This window comes from Cynara cardunculus (assembly GCF_001531365.2).
Source record: "Cynara cardunculus var. scolymus isolate 2C chromosome LG 15, CcrdV1, whole genome shotgun sequence".
In the NCBI taxonomy this organism is placed as follows: domain Eukaryota; kingdom Viridiplantae; phylum Streptophyta; class Magnoliopsida; order Asterales; family Asteraceae; genus Cynara; species Cynara cardunculus.
Genome location: NC_037542.1, coordinates 15872817 through 15888583, shown reverse-complemented (window position 1 = coordinate 15888583; position 15767 = coordinate 15872817). Strand labels below are relative to the sequence as shown.

Genomic DNA, 15767 nt, shown 5'->3' with positions numbered 1-15767 from the left:
ATCTGCATTTTGTTTAAGATGCTCTAACAACTCATACCCTTTCCCGACCCCCTTTCACTAAGGGGGTGTTTGAGATTGCTTATAAAAACAACTTATTGACTTATTCCGGTGTGACACCGGTAATAAGCATTTTTAAGTATTTGGATAAACAACTTATACCAGTGACAAAATGGTAATAAGAAGTTTTTGAAGAAGTTAAAGCATTCCAACTTATAAAAAGTTGATAAACAATTTTATAGAAAAACATAAGTTGTTTCAAATAAGCAATCTCAAACACCCCTAAACCCCCTCCATGAAAAGAAATAGATTCACCATTCTGGAGAAGATTCTTGACATGTGGAATCATGTTAGCCCTTGCATCACAGCGCCAACAATAATACTCTGCATCTAGACCAATGGTTCCTCTTATTGTCCCATCCATGTAAGAATGAAAGGCCCTATCTATGCGGCATATGTGTCTACATATATGAGGCTCAATACAGCAAATATTGCAGACCATCTTTCATCGAATGGAAAGGATCACTTGCTTCACATAGACTAGGGCACAACATATTCCAGCCTTTCAATCTGATGTAAAAAAAAAAACCTTGTCACTAAAGTGATCATTTATGTACTTACTGATATTTAAGGACCGATTTTGTAGTTTTGTGTAAACCACAAGAACCAAAAATTGCAATATACTCTTCACTGAAATACCAATGAAATGATTTGGAAAAGCCAAACAAATTTGAAACTCATTTTTTCCCTTATTTAAAACATATTCATCATTTCATATCAATCTGTATCTTCATGTATAGAAAAAACATTATAAATAAATGTGTTTTGCAAATTTACCTTTCGGGAAAAACCACGTTTTTATGAAATGTTATGAACATTGACGATGTGCTTCCAAATCTCAAGAGAGACCGATGCACGGTTTCTATCTCCATGAAGACTCGCGATGTGGTGTTGCCATGACCAAAATGAAGATTGTTGAGGAAGGTTGTATCTTCTTTGAAGATGTAGATGCGTTGGAGCAGATAATTTAAAAAGGGTTGTTTAGACTCCATACTTCCTTTATCGTGAGACATAGAGTCAAGACTAGGGGGTTGTTGTAATCATCTACACTGATAGGGCTGGTTGTATGGTTTTTGAGGAACCGAAGCAAACTCAAGCTCTAAACTGAAAAATTGATAAGAAAGACTGTGTGATCTGCAGATCTGGATTGATTTGGGTTTTAAAGACGAAAAAAGGTGAGGAAGGCGGCGGCGACATTTGTATATGGAAAAACCTGAGTCGCTAAAAATATATACGATATCTAAACCCTAACAATCAACGGTCGTGTGACGATCATGGAAAGGTCAAGGCCCGATTGGGACCGGCCTGGGATCGGTTTTTGGCCATCCCTAGACCGTGACCTGATCAATTTAATTGATAATACATTTTCCACAATTCACATTGGAATATTTAGCCTAGCCCATTGGGCTGGTCCACTTATATAATAATATGTTTCTATGCAATATCTGCAGGCCCATGAAGTGATATTTGGTGTAAGTACTTGGCAGAGCCCAATATCAGAGTTCAATTACCGTAATTAGACGATAACGTTTTGTGCGCCAATTCGAACGGATAAACTTTCAACCAGCGGTCACCACCACAACCGACGTTATGGCCGGTACTCTCGCTCTCGGCATCGCCATCGTCTCCGCCTCCGCCTCCACCTCCACCTCCACCGCGGCGTTCACTACCGCAACTATCAATCGTTGCAGAACTTCCCGCAACTTCAGAACCAAAATTCGATGCATAGGATGGGTATCCACTCGATCTCTTGGCTTAGTTACCATTTAAATTACTTTTCGCTCTTACGTTTCTTATCTGATTGTGCGAAGGAAGGATCCGGAAGGGATATTAGGGCCACCGAGCACAGGCCACTTAGCCAGACGTGAGTTCAATAGACGCCTCGAGAAAGATGCCGACGCCCGCGAAGAATTCCAACGTCAAGTCCAAGAAGAAAAGGAGCGTCGCCGGGCTTTGCGTGATGTAAATTCTATCTGGATTTTCTGAAATTGCATCATTTGCATTTCCTTATTCTTTAGTTTTAAAGGGCACGTACTGTACACTTGATGCAAGAAAACTTGACTACTTGATAGGATTGAAACTCGTATTCTAAAGCACAAGTTCAATTTATCTGGTCATCTGTTAAACAACTTCTATAAATGTAGTCAAATTATTGAACCACTTCAACATGTGTCTTGATTTTTCATTTTCTTCAATTGTTGGCTTGTGTGATATATGATCATAACAGTTTGTGCAATATAATCCTTGTGAAACTTATGATAATGAGATCTGTAACATTTAGTTTCTCCCATGTTATATGTTTTCTTAACCTGTCAGCGAATGATAAACGAGTAAGTAAGATCATGATCGTATGTACAGTTCTTGACAATGCAAGTGGATTCATATTAGCTAGAAAGATGGAAATAGGCGCTCTTCACTACAAATGATCAAATTGAGATTTTGTGTTTAGAAATTGACGATCTGGATATGGGTTGATCCTTATGTTTGTTTTACTGTATGTTCTTATAGTCTCGGCAACCTCCGAGTAGTCCTACAGAGTTGGTTGAGTATTTTCTGGATACTGAAGCTCAGGAGCTTGAACTTGAGATTGCAAGAACGAGACCTATGTAAGTTCTTCCATTTGACACGTTATGCTTGTATGTTAAATGAATATGAGTGAGTATATGTTGACAGCTTGTTGAGTTTCTGTTTCTTTGGCTTCTTATTGGTGCTTTATTATATAAGGTACTGCTTGCCTTAACACCAAGAAAACTCCCTGCAGTTTCAATAATGGAGATACACTTCCCCTTTGGAGTTAAAACAGAATTGTTTTGAACCTTGTTACATAATGTTTAACGACATTTTTCTATTGACATCATTAAATTGTTACCAAAGGTAATATAGTTATCTTATTTGTAAACATATTTAAGTTACAGATCAGTTTGGAAGTTATCATTAGTTCATTGATCTCAAAGGTCACACTTTACCTTTTCAATGTCTTCATATAATCATGTCATCAACAAGGCTCATGGTTGAATAACTTGAATTTACTGTAATGTCACCCTCAAAAGCCATATTAACATCTATATTTTCAGGTTGAATGATGAGTTTTTCAACCACTTGAAGTTTGAACTAGGGCAGCTGCGGTTTGCTGTGTCAAAGACTGAGGTTTGCTTTCTACTACATGCTTAAATTAAGTGCATCCCAGACTAATGAATTCTAATTTTGATGTAATGACCGATGATCCTTGTAGGATATGGAGGACAGAGTGATTGAATTGGAAGCATTACAAAAGGCTCTTCTTGAAGGAACAGGTTATTGGCTATGTAATGATATTTTTAAATTCATCTAGATACTTTATTTGTAAACTCTAAAAATATCTTCCTTTTATCTTTTGCAGAAGCCTATGATAAATTGCAAGCAAACATAGTGAAGGCAAGAGAGAACCTAACCAAAATTTTTACATCAAAGGATGTGAAAGCAACTGTACGTGACTCTACTACATATAACTTCTCTTAAAAATTTTTAAGGGAAGCAAGAATCTGCTTGTTTCTCTTAAATAATTACTTCTTTTACGAAACTAAAATGATATCGTTTTATTTACACAGTTACTGGACATGGTGGAAAAGAATGAGATTAATAGATCCCTATTGGCACTTCTTGATGAAAACATAGCAAGTGCTCACAAGGGTAACCAGGTAAGTGATGCTAGTAAAATAGAAGTAGATATTCTGAAGTAGAATTAGTTAAAATACATAAAAATGGACTTTTATCTTTCACTTGGAAATTACGAGTTATTTTGTGCTGATATGGATGCCTTTTTCCATCATGCAGAAACAAGCAGCAGAATACATGGAAAAGATTCGTGGGGCTGTGCGCAAGTATTTTACTGTCTAGTATTGAGGTAGAAAGTATGCAATAGTATTTGTCTATATCTTGAAAATTGGTTTTGAGTGCTGCTACAACATATCAGACATGTCCATGTAGTGACATATAAACTACTAATATATTGTATTTAAATATGCTGTTAAATTTACAGCTTACAAGTACCTCTTATTTTCTAATGTAACCTTGAACTTAGTCCATGATGCTGCTAGAACTGAACCATGGTGAAGGATTACAAGAGTGCACACCCATCAAAGGGTGGAACTCACTAAAGATCTAATAGGAAAGAACGTAGCACGGTAAAAATAGCTGAAGGATTACAAGAGTTCACACCCATTTTCAATTTAAGATTGAAAATCAAGTTGGCCATTAAACCATCATATACTCTAGCTAATTAAATTTATCCCAAAAGGGTGACTAATGTCAATATGTGACAAAATATTCAAATCTTACCCCTGTATAAGCCAGATGAGTGAAAACAAATGAGGGGATCTTTATTGTGGCTGTCATAGAATACTTCTGATAGTTTGATTGAACTCGAATGTACATGTATATGTGCACAAGGACCTGTCACTCTCGTATGATATTCTTGTATATCGTCCAATTTAGTATTACACCAAGTTGTCGATTCATCTGCTCTTATCATACAGCTACTACATGAAAAATACTCATTATGTTCCAATACAGATGCAATGTTTGACTCAACACATAGTTTAATGGAAAGGTTTGACTATTAGTCCAACATCTAAATTACCCACTGATTGTGATGAAATACGGGAATGATTGGACCAAAATCAGTTATATCAATAATTACTGACGGTGAAACAGGTAACCGTTGATTAACGCATCCCAAAAAGAACATTGTTTGTGTATATTTCATGGTGGATTAACATATAGTTGCAGTATAGAAGCACATAGATTAGTCATAGCTATCTTGTCCAAAGCCTTTCTTTTAGTCCCAATCTTGTTTTATAGTTGTGCTTATCTTGTTCTTACGTGATATTGTAGCAACCTAGGAAATCAACTTGGACATTATTCTCCCTTAAATTCAGGAAGCATCATGTGGTGGTTGTTAATTATTGATTCATATATCATTGTGTTACCCATCTGCATGACCTGACTGGAGAAACCAGAAACGTGATTAACTTATTTATAATTAGCATAATCAAATATTTCTTAGCACCACATAGTTGCTTCCCTACTCTATATGAATAACTTGTGGGTCCCTTTATATAGCGTTGGACGATACTGATTACTGGTTTCAATGATTTAATATGATCCCTATATGAATAGCTTGTGGTTCCCTTTATATAGCGTTGGACGATACTGATTATTGGTTTCATTGATTTTATATGACTCATAAAACGAAGAAAAATGTATAAAATAGTGGAAGCTTGTCACTCTAAAATCTTGGCTTATATGCTATTTATTACCAGTAGATAGGTTTTTAAGACATCCAAAGAGAAGTGGACGACTTTAGATCGTCTTAGTTTACGATGAACGAAGCTTGGACTTGGAGTTTTATATATCCCCACTTAAATGTTATGAAACCATCTTTTTGTCTCTTATGTTTGTTAGATATTTAGTTCTTTATTTTAGTATTCAATACCGACAAACATGTACCTCTATTATTTAAGTTTAGACTCTGCACAATTGCCTATAAACCAGCTGTTTAAGCAACTATATATTAATTGTAATTGAAGATTCTTTGTATGTAAATCTTTGACTGTTATTCAACATTTATCTCATGCACAGTTGGCACCTCACACTTGCTGTTTTTTTTTACTGTATAGGCTTTTCTTTTCTGCATTTGATTATCTCTATTTATTTTGCTTAGGAGGTTCTTCTAAGTAGCACCCATGCTCATATTATCACATGGTAATTAGAAAATTAATTGAAAGTTTGACCTGGCTTAGGGGTGATTAGAAAGTCAAACTCTTTACTGTGAGTAGGCAACTTTGATACATATCTCAAGCCAAGAATTAATAGATGACAAAAAGCATTTAAAGATACGAACATTAAAGGAAACCATGTGATTGCATATTGTTTCAATCTCATGAATTATGTAACAATTTTAGTTTTTATTATGAAAATTAAAAACATTTTTTTAGGAAATGGTTGTCTCTTTGCCTTGTTATTGTTTCAATTTATGCTAGCTGCAGTTTATAAGATTTTCTTTATTATGTCACTATTAGATTATGTTTAAGCTCTTTGACAATAGTCAAAACTCTCGCATAAAGGTAAAACCGTAAAACTATTCAGGGTTCTTAAAGACGGGTCTGGTTTCCGGGTGTGTTTGGTACGCGGATGGAACTGGACAAGACTGGACGGATGAAAGTGAGGTAGATGGGCGAAAGAATTCTGGAAGGTTTTAGGGGTTTAATTTGACATGGGTAATTTAGTAATCCACCAATCTTGTCCCGTCTTGCTGATTCTTGTTCCACCTATTTTGGTGGGAAAGAACAAATTGCATTTTGTCCCACTCAGGTTCTGTTTGGTGGGACAACAAGTTAGTATACTATCCTGTACTTCGGACCACACACATTTAAGAGCCTGTTTGTTAGCAGCTTAATGAGACTCACAGCTTATTCGGTGACTGTTTGGTAGTGGCTTAACGATATAGAAAGTGGTGTATGCAATAAGCTTCTAGGGGAAGCTTTATGTAGAAAGCCAAGTTTTATCTAAACTTGTCCTTCCCAATTAAAAAATATGCTAATTTCATCTATGAAAAAAACTCTCCCAAACAAAACCTTCTCAATTTATACAAACAAATTAATCCACATAGAGAGTTATATCCATACAGGAATTAATGGAAAACCATCCAAACAACCCTCAAGTCTTGTCTAGTTTTCCTCTTGCTCAGAGCTGGTCAACCCTGTCATAGAAGGTGCAGAAATAACTCAAATAGGTGGCATGAAATCTTCTCAAGAGTCACTATATAAAGCCTCCTATCCCTCTGATCAACTTCATCACTTCATTACTTCACCTCTCATAATCTTTCCTCCATAAATCACAAACCTTTTCCCCTCTCACCACAAAACTTCCAAAAACTTCCTTTAGATATGAAAAAAGTTGCGTTTTCCCTTCACTTGCTAGTTCTTGTAGTCACCCTCCGGTGCACCTCTGTCATTGGAGCCACGAATCCCACTACCTCAGAATTCATCAGAACCTCCTGCAGAACCACCCGGCACCCTGCTCTGTGTGTCCGCTGTCTCTCAATTTATGCCAGCTCTATCCGAGGGAGCGACCACCAGCTCGCCAAAGCAGCTGTTTCAGTCAGCCTGAAAGACACCAAGGCAGCAGCCACTTTTGTTTCCAAACTGGCCCGAACCTCTGGAATAAAACCCAGAGAGTACCAAGCCGTGAGAGACTGTATCAGCACCATGACCAACAGTGTGTTGAGTCTAACCCAATCGGTTCAGGAGCTGGCTCAGATGGGTCGGTTCAAGGGTCAAGCTTTCGAGTGGCACATGAGCAACGTAGAAACGTGGGTGGCTTCTGCTCTCACTAATCAAAACATGTGTGCCAGGGGATTAGCAGATGGTTCCATTAATGGACATGTGAAGGATGCCATCACTAAAAGAATGGTTTATGTTTCACAAGTTACTAGTAATGCACTTGCTTTATTGAACAGGTTTGCTGTAAGGCATAGAAAAGGCATCCACAAGCCATAAGTGTTCACAAAAAAATGGAACTTAAGATTGCCCTAAAAGTGCCAACTTGTGTAAAATACTACATAGATTAGTCTGTTTGCCTAAAAGTAATCCTTTTTGTATACTTCTTTTTGTCACAAAGATTTGTATTGTATGTATTATACAGCAAGTACTTTTTGTTAACCTTTGTATGTGAAAATGTATCAAAATGTTCAATTATGCCCAAGTCTTATTTTGCTTTTTTTTTGTTTTTTTTTGTTTTTGGAAATAGATGAACTCACACTTCACCCAAATTAACCTAGGGAAGTCATGGTAATAGGTTTCACCCACAACCCTGAGGTAAATCTTTCAGTGGCCACAGGTGCATGTATAGATGGCAAGATTCGAGCTCAGGTTGATTCTATGATTTTATCATCCCTTTATTTTTATCCATCATGCAACCTTCCTCCCGTTGGTTTTTGTAAAGCTATCTGATGATGTTAGTTTCACGTTCTTGAAGTTTCACTTTTTGTTATGTTTACAATAATTTGCATGGGGGACAAAAACAAAGATTCTTCCAACTACTAGGGACACCTTATGCGTATAAAAGAATATGTTTCTTTTTAAATAGTAAAGAGTTAGTAGAATATAAATTGATACGAATTATTCAAATTATTTAGATCTTGAAATTTGAATAAAGGAAAACATCTAAGATCTTGCATGTCTTTATGATTGTTTCATGTGATTATGAGCTAAAACAGTATATGTAATTAATACATAACGATCGAGTGAAACATAACACAAATCCTAAATCTTAGTCGGTCATAGCATTATTTGGCACGTATCCATACCATCACCAAGTCATCATGCGGTTATTACTTCATCTAAAATCTATCATTGTCATAGCCAATTGAAACCCTGGCCAGTTGTAATATCTTAACCCTAGTCATCATACCATTATTCCTTTAACACTAAATTAATTGGTGATGCTTCATGCTTGCTCGAGATGAGATGAGATGAGATGAGATTGAGAGTTGAGATAAAGTGGGCCTATTGTGTGACTGACAATGTGGAAACCCATTAAGAGGAAAGGCCTGAAACAAAAATCTAATTGGGCCCAAGAAGGCCCTCTACCTCTGAAACTACTCTTATAAAAGTTTAATGTTGAATTTAAAATTTATATATCCATTTACATCGGTAGATGGATATGATATAAAATTATATACGTATCATAAGTTATTATGTCAGGGATTTGAATCTTATGATTCCCACCTGGCACACACCTCTACTTTGAGGACCCACTTTTTTGACAGATGTTAGCTTCTTCATTTGCATGCCATATCTCACCAGTCACCTCACCTCACCTCACCTCACCTCACCTCACCTCCTCTCCTTTTGTAGACTGTGTATATATATATATATATTCAGAAGTTGAGTATAGAAGTGCAATTGGTGTCGATGGGTAGTTGGATGGTTGGGTCTGTGGCTATATGCTTGTTGGTTTTTGTATTGGTCGTAAAAGGAGGTGGTTTTGGTGAGCAAAAGAGGTTTTGGGGGTGGGAGCCATTGATTCGTTCACCTGTGGATCTGGAAGAAGATGTGGATGAAGCTGAAGCAGATGGGGCGACCAGATGGGCTGTTCTGGTGGCCGGTTCCAGTGGATACGCGAATTACCGCCATCAGGTAAGCTTCCGGTTGCCTTAATTTATTTGCAAATATATTATGCTTTTTGTTTAATTCAATTGGATTTGGTTCATTGGTCGAGTACTTGAGCTTAATAGGATAACACACACACACACACATACTGAAGTAATTTCACGTTTATGTAATTATATTATACCAACCATTAATTATATACTAGATGGGTATTTACGTAATCGAGAGTGATATGATTTTTATTTTAATGTTCTGGTTTTTTTTTTTTGATATAATTTAAAAAAACAATATTTTTAATTTTGAATAAAAATAAATTTAAAGATATAATAAAATTTTAAAAAAATATATAAATATTAATATTAAAAAAAGGTTTTATTTGATTCACCAAAATAGGTGGAACAAGATCTTGGGAGAACGAATATTACTCTACCAGTATGATATATAACCTTCCTATGATATTTGTTTTAGTAGTCACTGCTGCGGGTCGTGGCCATAGCAACCACCGGTGGCCATCGTCAGCCACCTCCGCCTATGATCTTTCACTACAATCTCCTCCTCCACTGCTTTCTTCGCAACCACCATCGGCCGTCAACTATTGTCGACCGCCACTACTACCACTATCCACCATTTTCATGTCCTCCACCATAGACCACCGACCATCACAACCCGTTCCCACCACCATTAGTACCATCGGCCGGTATCACCTCCACAGATGTATTTATTTATATAAAAATTGTATAAAAATGTTTGTAATTTAAATTATTTAATCATTTATTTTATTTGTGTTAATTATAACTATTATAAAATCATTAAATTACTTTTGGAGGCAAGTTGTTTAGTTCTATCATGTTCGGTTCTAGTCGTACCAAACACCTGACATTGTTGTATAATGTGCAGTCATGTCCAATAATGTCTCCGTGTCAAACTTTACCTAATGAATTACAAGTTTAATTGACAAAAAAATATCATTTCAATCCTATTATAAATTATTTAAATGAAAAAGGTTTAATAAAACAAGTAAAATAATTTAAATGAAAAATTAAACTCTTGTTTCATTGTAATTAAGAAGTGTCTTAAATATTTTATTAATGATTTCATGAATAAAATAAACAAATAAATGAAAATAAAAAAATGCAGGATTTTAATTTAAATTACCGTTTCCTTTACTTAAAGTGGTAATTAGTTTTTTTTTTAAATTTAAATTTAAATTTAAATTATATTCAAAAGGTTAAATCACAATTTTCAATAATTCAGCTGTTCAATTATAACACACTTGTTGAACTCTCATTTTGCATTTGGATTAAGTAAAGGATTTTTGTCCGAATGACACAGACTACCCCGTAAATGCTGACTCTGTAAATAGGCCTCTCTTCAGTCAGCATCTCGGCCAATAACATTTGTTGGTCATAATCTCTCTTATCCAATAAGAAGGTTATAAGCACTTAGTAATTGTAGTCTTCTCGAATCATGAAATTGTCAATGTGTTACACGTACAGCAACGAACTGGAAAATGGAAGATGTTCAATGCTGAGCAGTTAAGAGGGTAAGGGTAAAAGAGAATTTTACTTATCAAATAACCAAATGCTTCATGACTGAATAAGAGGTTGAATCCGTACAACTCAAAACTACTTTGTGAAGAATCTCAGGGGTCGTTTACCAAACGCTTACTCGGGTAAGTGAACACCAAGTCACATTACCTTATCGAATGAATATAGTATAGACCAAGAATTTTACCCGGTAAGAGCGAGACAAGGACCAAGAGTCTTACCCAGTAAGTGAGGGCGACGACTCTTACCACGGTAAGTGCTTACCGGGTAAATTGTTGCATACGATACCGTTTTAGTGGATTAAAATCTTACCCGGTAAGTAAATGATAGTGTTAAATTTTACGGGTAAGTATTTGGTAAACGGCTCCTCACATCTTTAGGACACGTTATTGAAGTATTCAATTATTTGCTTAATCAATTTGAAAATTGATCCATAACATCTCGTAAGATTAGAATTAATAGAATTGATACCATTCTGTTCAAAATATACAATACTTGTAGCATGAGATTTAAATCCATTCTGTTCTTTTGGGTGCGAGTTCCCTCTAGGAGAAGGAGGGTGGGGGGATTTTATATTTTGTTGGTTTGTGTTATTGAAGGCATATCTTTTTTGTACAACAGTCAGACGTTTGTCATGCCTATCAAATACTTAAAAAAGGAGGTTTGAAAGACGAAAACATCGTTGTGTTCATGTACGACGATATTGCAACAAGTGAAATGAATCCAAGGCCTGGGGTCATAATCAATCATCCGCAAGGCGATAACGTCTATGCTGGCGTCCCAAAGGTACATTCTCATCACAAAACTCAATTGCTAAGTGAACATACATACATATGTCCATCAGTTGAATGTGTTTTTTGGCTGTAATCGTTACAACTGATGGAAATTATTTTTATAGGATTACATTGGGGAGGATGTTACCGTAGATAATTTGTTTGCCGTGCTTCTTGGTGACAAAAATTCTGTGAAAGGTGGAAGTGGGAAGGTTGTCGATAGCAAACCTAATGACCGAATCTTTTTTTACTACTCAGATCACGGCGGTCCCGGAGTGCTTGGTAAGTGTTGAAGAATTTCATTCAAGAATACAACAAAGAATGATATACGATATGCATGATGCATTTAATATAGTCTACCTTTGATTGTAGGGATGCCGAACCAGCCTTATCTTGTAGCCAACGACTTGATTGAGGTCTTGAAAAAGAAGCACGCAATGGGCACATACAAAGAAATGGTAATGTATTATGCTTAAATATGTTGATAATGCGAAGACATTATTTAGAACTCGTGGTCTCGGAAATAATTAAAATTAATAATTATATATTGTAGGTTATATATATAGAAGCATGCGAAAGTGGAAGCATGTTCGAAGGGATGATGCCTGAAGATCTGAATATATATGTTACAACAGCATCAAACGCTGAAGAGAGTAGTTACGGAACGTATTGTCCAGGGATGGATCCATCTCCTCCACCCGAGTATATAACTTGCTTGGGAGATTTATATAGCGTCGCTTGGATGGAAGATAGGTCCGTACTAATTGTTTAATAATTATATATATGCAACAAAACTTGCACACACACTTTGTGATGCTTGAACCCTTAACCTTAAGGAGGTTGAGATCTACTGATAATCTGGATTCACTGGGACAGCTATTAACCCTTTGGTTTGTCTAGATTTTATGTAATTGGTCTTCAATAGTTTCTAAGGTTTTATGGGATATCCTAATTGAAGTTTTGCGGCTTATTTTCACCAGCGAGACACATAACCTGAAGAAAGAATCGTTGGAGCAACAATTCAACAAGGTTGGAGACTAAATCTTCTACTCCTATACACGATTGTCGTATTATCTTTACTGGCTTAAGATTGATGAAGTGTAATATATTCTTTTAGCATTTTGATATGTAGTTGTCAAGATTGTTGTTAAGTAGACACATTTTCTGTGTACAGGTGAAGTTGAGGACATCAAATTACGACACCTACAATTCGGGGTCACATGTGATGGAATATGGTAACAAAGACATTAAACCTGAGAAGGTCTATTTGTATCAAGGATTTGATCCGGAAACGGTAAACCTCCCAGCTAATGGCATCGACTTCCATAAGAAGATGGATGGTGTAAATCAAAGAGATGCTGATCTAATATTCTTGTGGCAAAAAGTGAGTATTAATTTGTGATTTTGTTATGCTTTCCAGGTACAAGAGGTAGGCTTCTGGTTATATTGGCGTGTTTTGACACTTACACCCACACACTATATATATACATACATATATATTGGAATCTTCGTTCTTTTTCTTTTTCTTTTTCTTTTTCTTTTTCAGAGGCTGTTTTGGGATGTAATCTAATTGGGTTTCATATATCTTCGCATATACAGTACAAGAAGGCATCAGAATCAAATAGAACTGAAGTTGGGAAGAAAATAACAGAGATGTTGGCACATAGGGCACATTTAGATAGCAGCATTGACACGATAGGGATACTTCTATTTGGACCAGAAAAAGGTCGTTTGATCCTCCACTCGAATAGAGGGCGTGGGCTACCTCTAGTGGATGATTGGGAATGCCTTAAATCTACGGTATTTTATGTTTTGCTTACATAGATTAATTTTGTGGTTAATTATATTAGCTGAGACGTAGTTTTGGTAACTAAATGATGGGAGACTGGTTGGGTTGTAGGTTCGGTTGTTTGAGAAGCATTGTGGGTCGCTAACTCAATATGGCATGAAGCACATGCGAGCGTTTGCAAACATTTGCAACGAGTTGGTCAGGAAGGAGGTAATCGAGGAAGCGTTTATAGCTACGTGTGGTGGTAAGAATATATTGTCATATGCAACCACCGGAGCTTATAGCGTTTGACGCCAATTAATGTTTACGTATGAAATCTCATGTTAATGTTATCACCAGGACATCATGTTGTTTAATTATAGTCTGCTTTTACTTATTGTCCTTTAAAATAAGGTAAGCAATGTGAATATCCTCGAAGTTGTAACACAAAATTTATGTTTTAATTAAGGTTGTTAGATTCGCGTCGATTCTTTATTCATTTAATATCCTTTGAAACCGTTAAGAGTTCAGTGCTCACAAGTGGTCCATTTGTTGAAGAATTGTGGACTCATATTGCAAGTGTCTGAGGTTAACTTATGTAAATATGTGTATCACATGAGTTTACATACGAATCCATTTATGGTCTATTTATAATAGTTACGAGATTACCCATTTATCTTCTGCACGAATTATTCGGTGTTTTATGGTTAAAGAAGTAAATGTTGACTAGATGAAGGGCTAAGATCTTTTATTTATTTCTCAAATACTTACTACTTCTCAAATGAAACTTTTCTTACATATATTAAAAGTGATTATTTATTCAGATCTTTTACGATTCTTATCATAACTTCGTTTATCATACAATCATTCTTCTATATTTAGTTATATATCAACAAAATTGGTCATGTAAATTATGCAATAAATTTGTGTTTGGGAAAATACCAAAATAGAATGAGACAATAAAGATGATGAATGTAGGCCAATATTTGTTGCTTCAAGTTCAAGATGTATACTAATTAAGCACTAGGATGGATAGTGGCCTAAAATCCCATCTTATCTCCAAGTTTATTTCAATATTTATTATATCTTATCTTAATTTTACTATAATACTCTCATAGTGCATGTGTTGCCAAATATACATATAGGGCCTACCTCAGGGATATAAAATACAATTAAGATATATAGCTTTTGAAATTTGGCATATATTCCTTTTTTTTTTTAACTTAAAAGATTATCTATTATCATCCAATAAAACTTATAATTTTGAGTCAACTATATATGTGATGGTGTGCACTGACTTAATGATATATAAAATTGCTTATTCACTCTTACTATAGAAAGTCAAGTTTTTATCAAACTTGTCCCTTCCAATTAAAACCACTTTACTTTTGTCTATGGAAAAACCAGTCCAATAAAAAGTTTATCAATCCATACAAAGAGATTAATTAATCTACGCAGATAGTTTTATTCATACATGACTTGTCGAAAACCAATCAAACTGTCCTCTGTTCATTTTATATAAAATTTGGATACTTTTTATACAAAGATTGGATTAGTAATTAGTTTATATGTAAGGATCGAATGAATATTCGTGGAAAGTTATACTAATCTAATTATTAGTTAAGGATCGGATATTCATGGAAAGATATATGAATCTAATTATTAGTTTGGTGTTGCCATTTTTTCTCAAGTGTTTCTTCATAACTTAATATTTAATTAGATTAATAGTAATTTTAATAAAAAATTAAAAACCTTTTAAAAATTTAAAAGCCTTTTAAAAATTATGTTAATAATTTATTAAGCAATGCTTTTATATTTTAATATGATATTGGGTTTGGATTATCAACTATTGGGATTTGGGATGTCTTGTCATACAATAATAAAAAGACAGGATGCTAGTATTTTATAAAATAAGAAAATATAATATAATTTTCTTGTTTGGAAAAATGATATACATATATACCTTACGAGGCGAGGATTTGTGTGAGATAGATAGTTAATGTGAGAAGTGTAAGAAGGAATCTAAATTCTTGATCACTTTCAATCTCAAACTCACCTATGAATCGCATTTGATACAGAGGAGGAGCCAAGAATTTTGAATGAGGGGAGTCCGATCTTTCAACGTCACTTTGTTAAGTAATAGCGAACACTCGGACTAAAATGGTACTCTGATATGAAGTTAATATGGTCCAAGTCTGATATATTCTCAATTAATTCCACCTTTTAAAAAACAACTTATAATATCTCAAGATCAACGATTGGCTGGGGCTTGGATTTTTTTAACATGTAGATATTTTTCATTATAATATTATATTCGAGTATACATTCAAATAATTTTAATTAATCAAGGTTTAAATAGTTAAGTTTTTTTTTAAAGTTATGTTATTTCCTAGAAATATTACTAAGGATTGATCTCCGATGAGAAGAAGAGTCAAGGTGAAAAGTGTAAGAAGAAATCTCTAGTTTTTGA

General features: G+C 35.0%; 3 protein-coding genes across 3 annotated transcripts; all 3 read left to right on the top strand.

The window, feature by feature from the left end:
- Window positions 1-1580: 1580 nt before the first annotated feature.
- LOC112527175 lies at window positions 1581-4118 on the top strand. Its single transcript, XM_025137636.1, has 8 exons — window positions 1581-1791; window positions 1873-2019; window positions 2566-2663; window positions 3132-3204; window positions 3290-3350; window positions 3437-3522; window positions 3645-3734; window positions 3871-4118. Exons 1-8 carry the CDS (start codon window positions 1648-1650, stop codon window positions 3931-3933), a joined length of 762 nt encoding a protein of 253 aa, XP_024993404.1. The 5' UTR covers window positions 1581-1647; the 3' UTR covers window positions 3934-4118.
- Window positions 4119-6669: 2551 nt separating this feature from the next.
- On the top strand, window positions 6670-7793 carry LOC112527459 (21 kDa protein-like). The gene has a single exon (XM_025138129.1). The coding sequence runs from the start codon at window positions 6984-6986 to the stop codon at window positions 7593-7595; it is 612 nt and encodes a 203-aa protein (XP_024993897.1). The 5' UTR covers window positions 6670-6983; the 3' UTR covers window positions 7596-7793.
- Window positions 7794-8996: 1203 nt separating this feature from the next.
- Window positions 8997-13815, top strand: LOC112527457 (vacuolar-processing enzyme beta-isozyme-like). Its single transcript, XM_025138128.1, has 9 exons — window positions 8997-9236; window positions 11378-11542; window positions 11655-11811; window positions 11902-11987; window positions 12083-12282; window positions 12510-12558; window positions 12704-12913; window positions 13129-13329; window positions 13430-13815. Exons 1-9 carry the CDS (start codon window positions 9012-9014, stop codon window positions 13607-13609), a joined length of 1473 nt encoding a protein of 490 aa, XP_024993896.1. The 5' UTR covers window positions 8997-9011; the 3' UTR covers window positions 13610-13815.
- Window positions 13816-15767: the final 1952 nt, after the last annotated feature.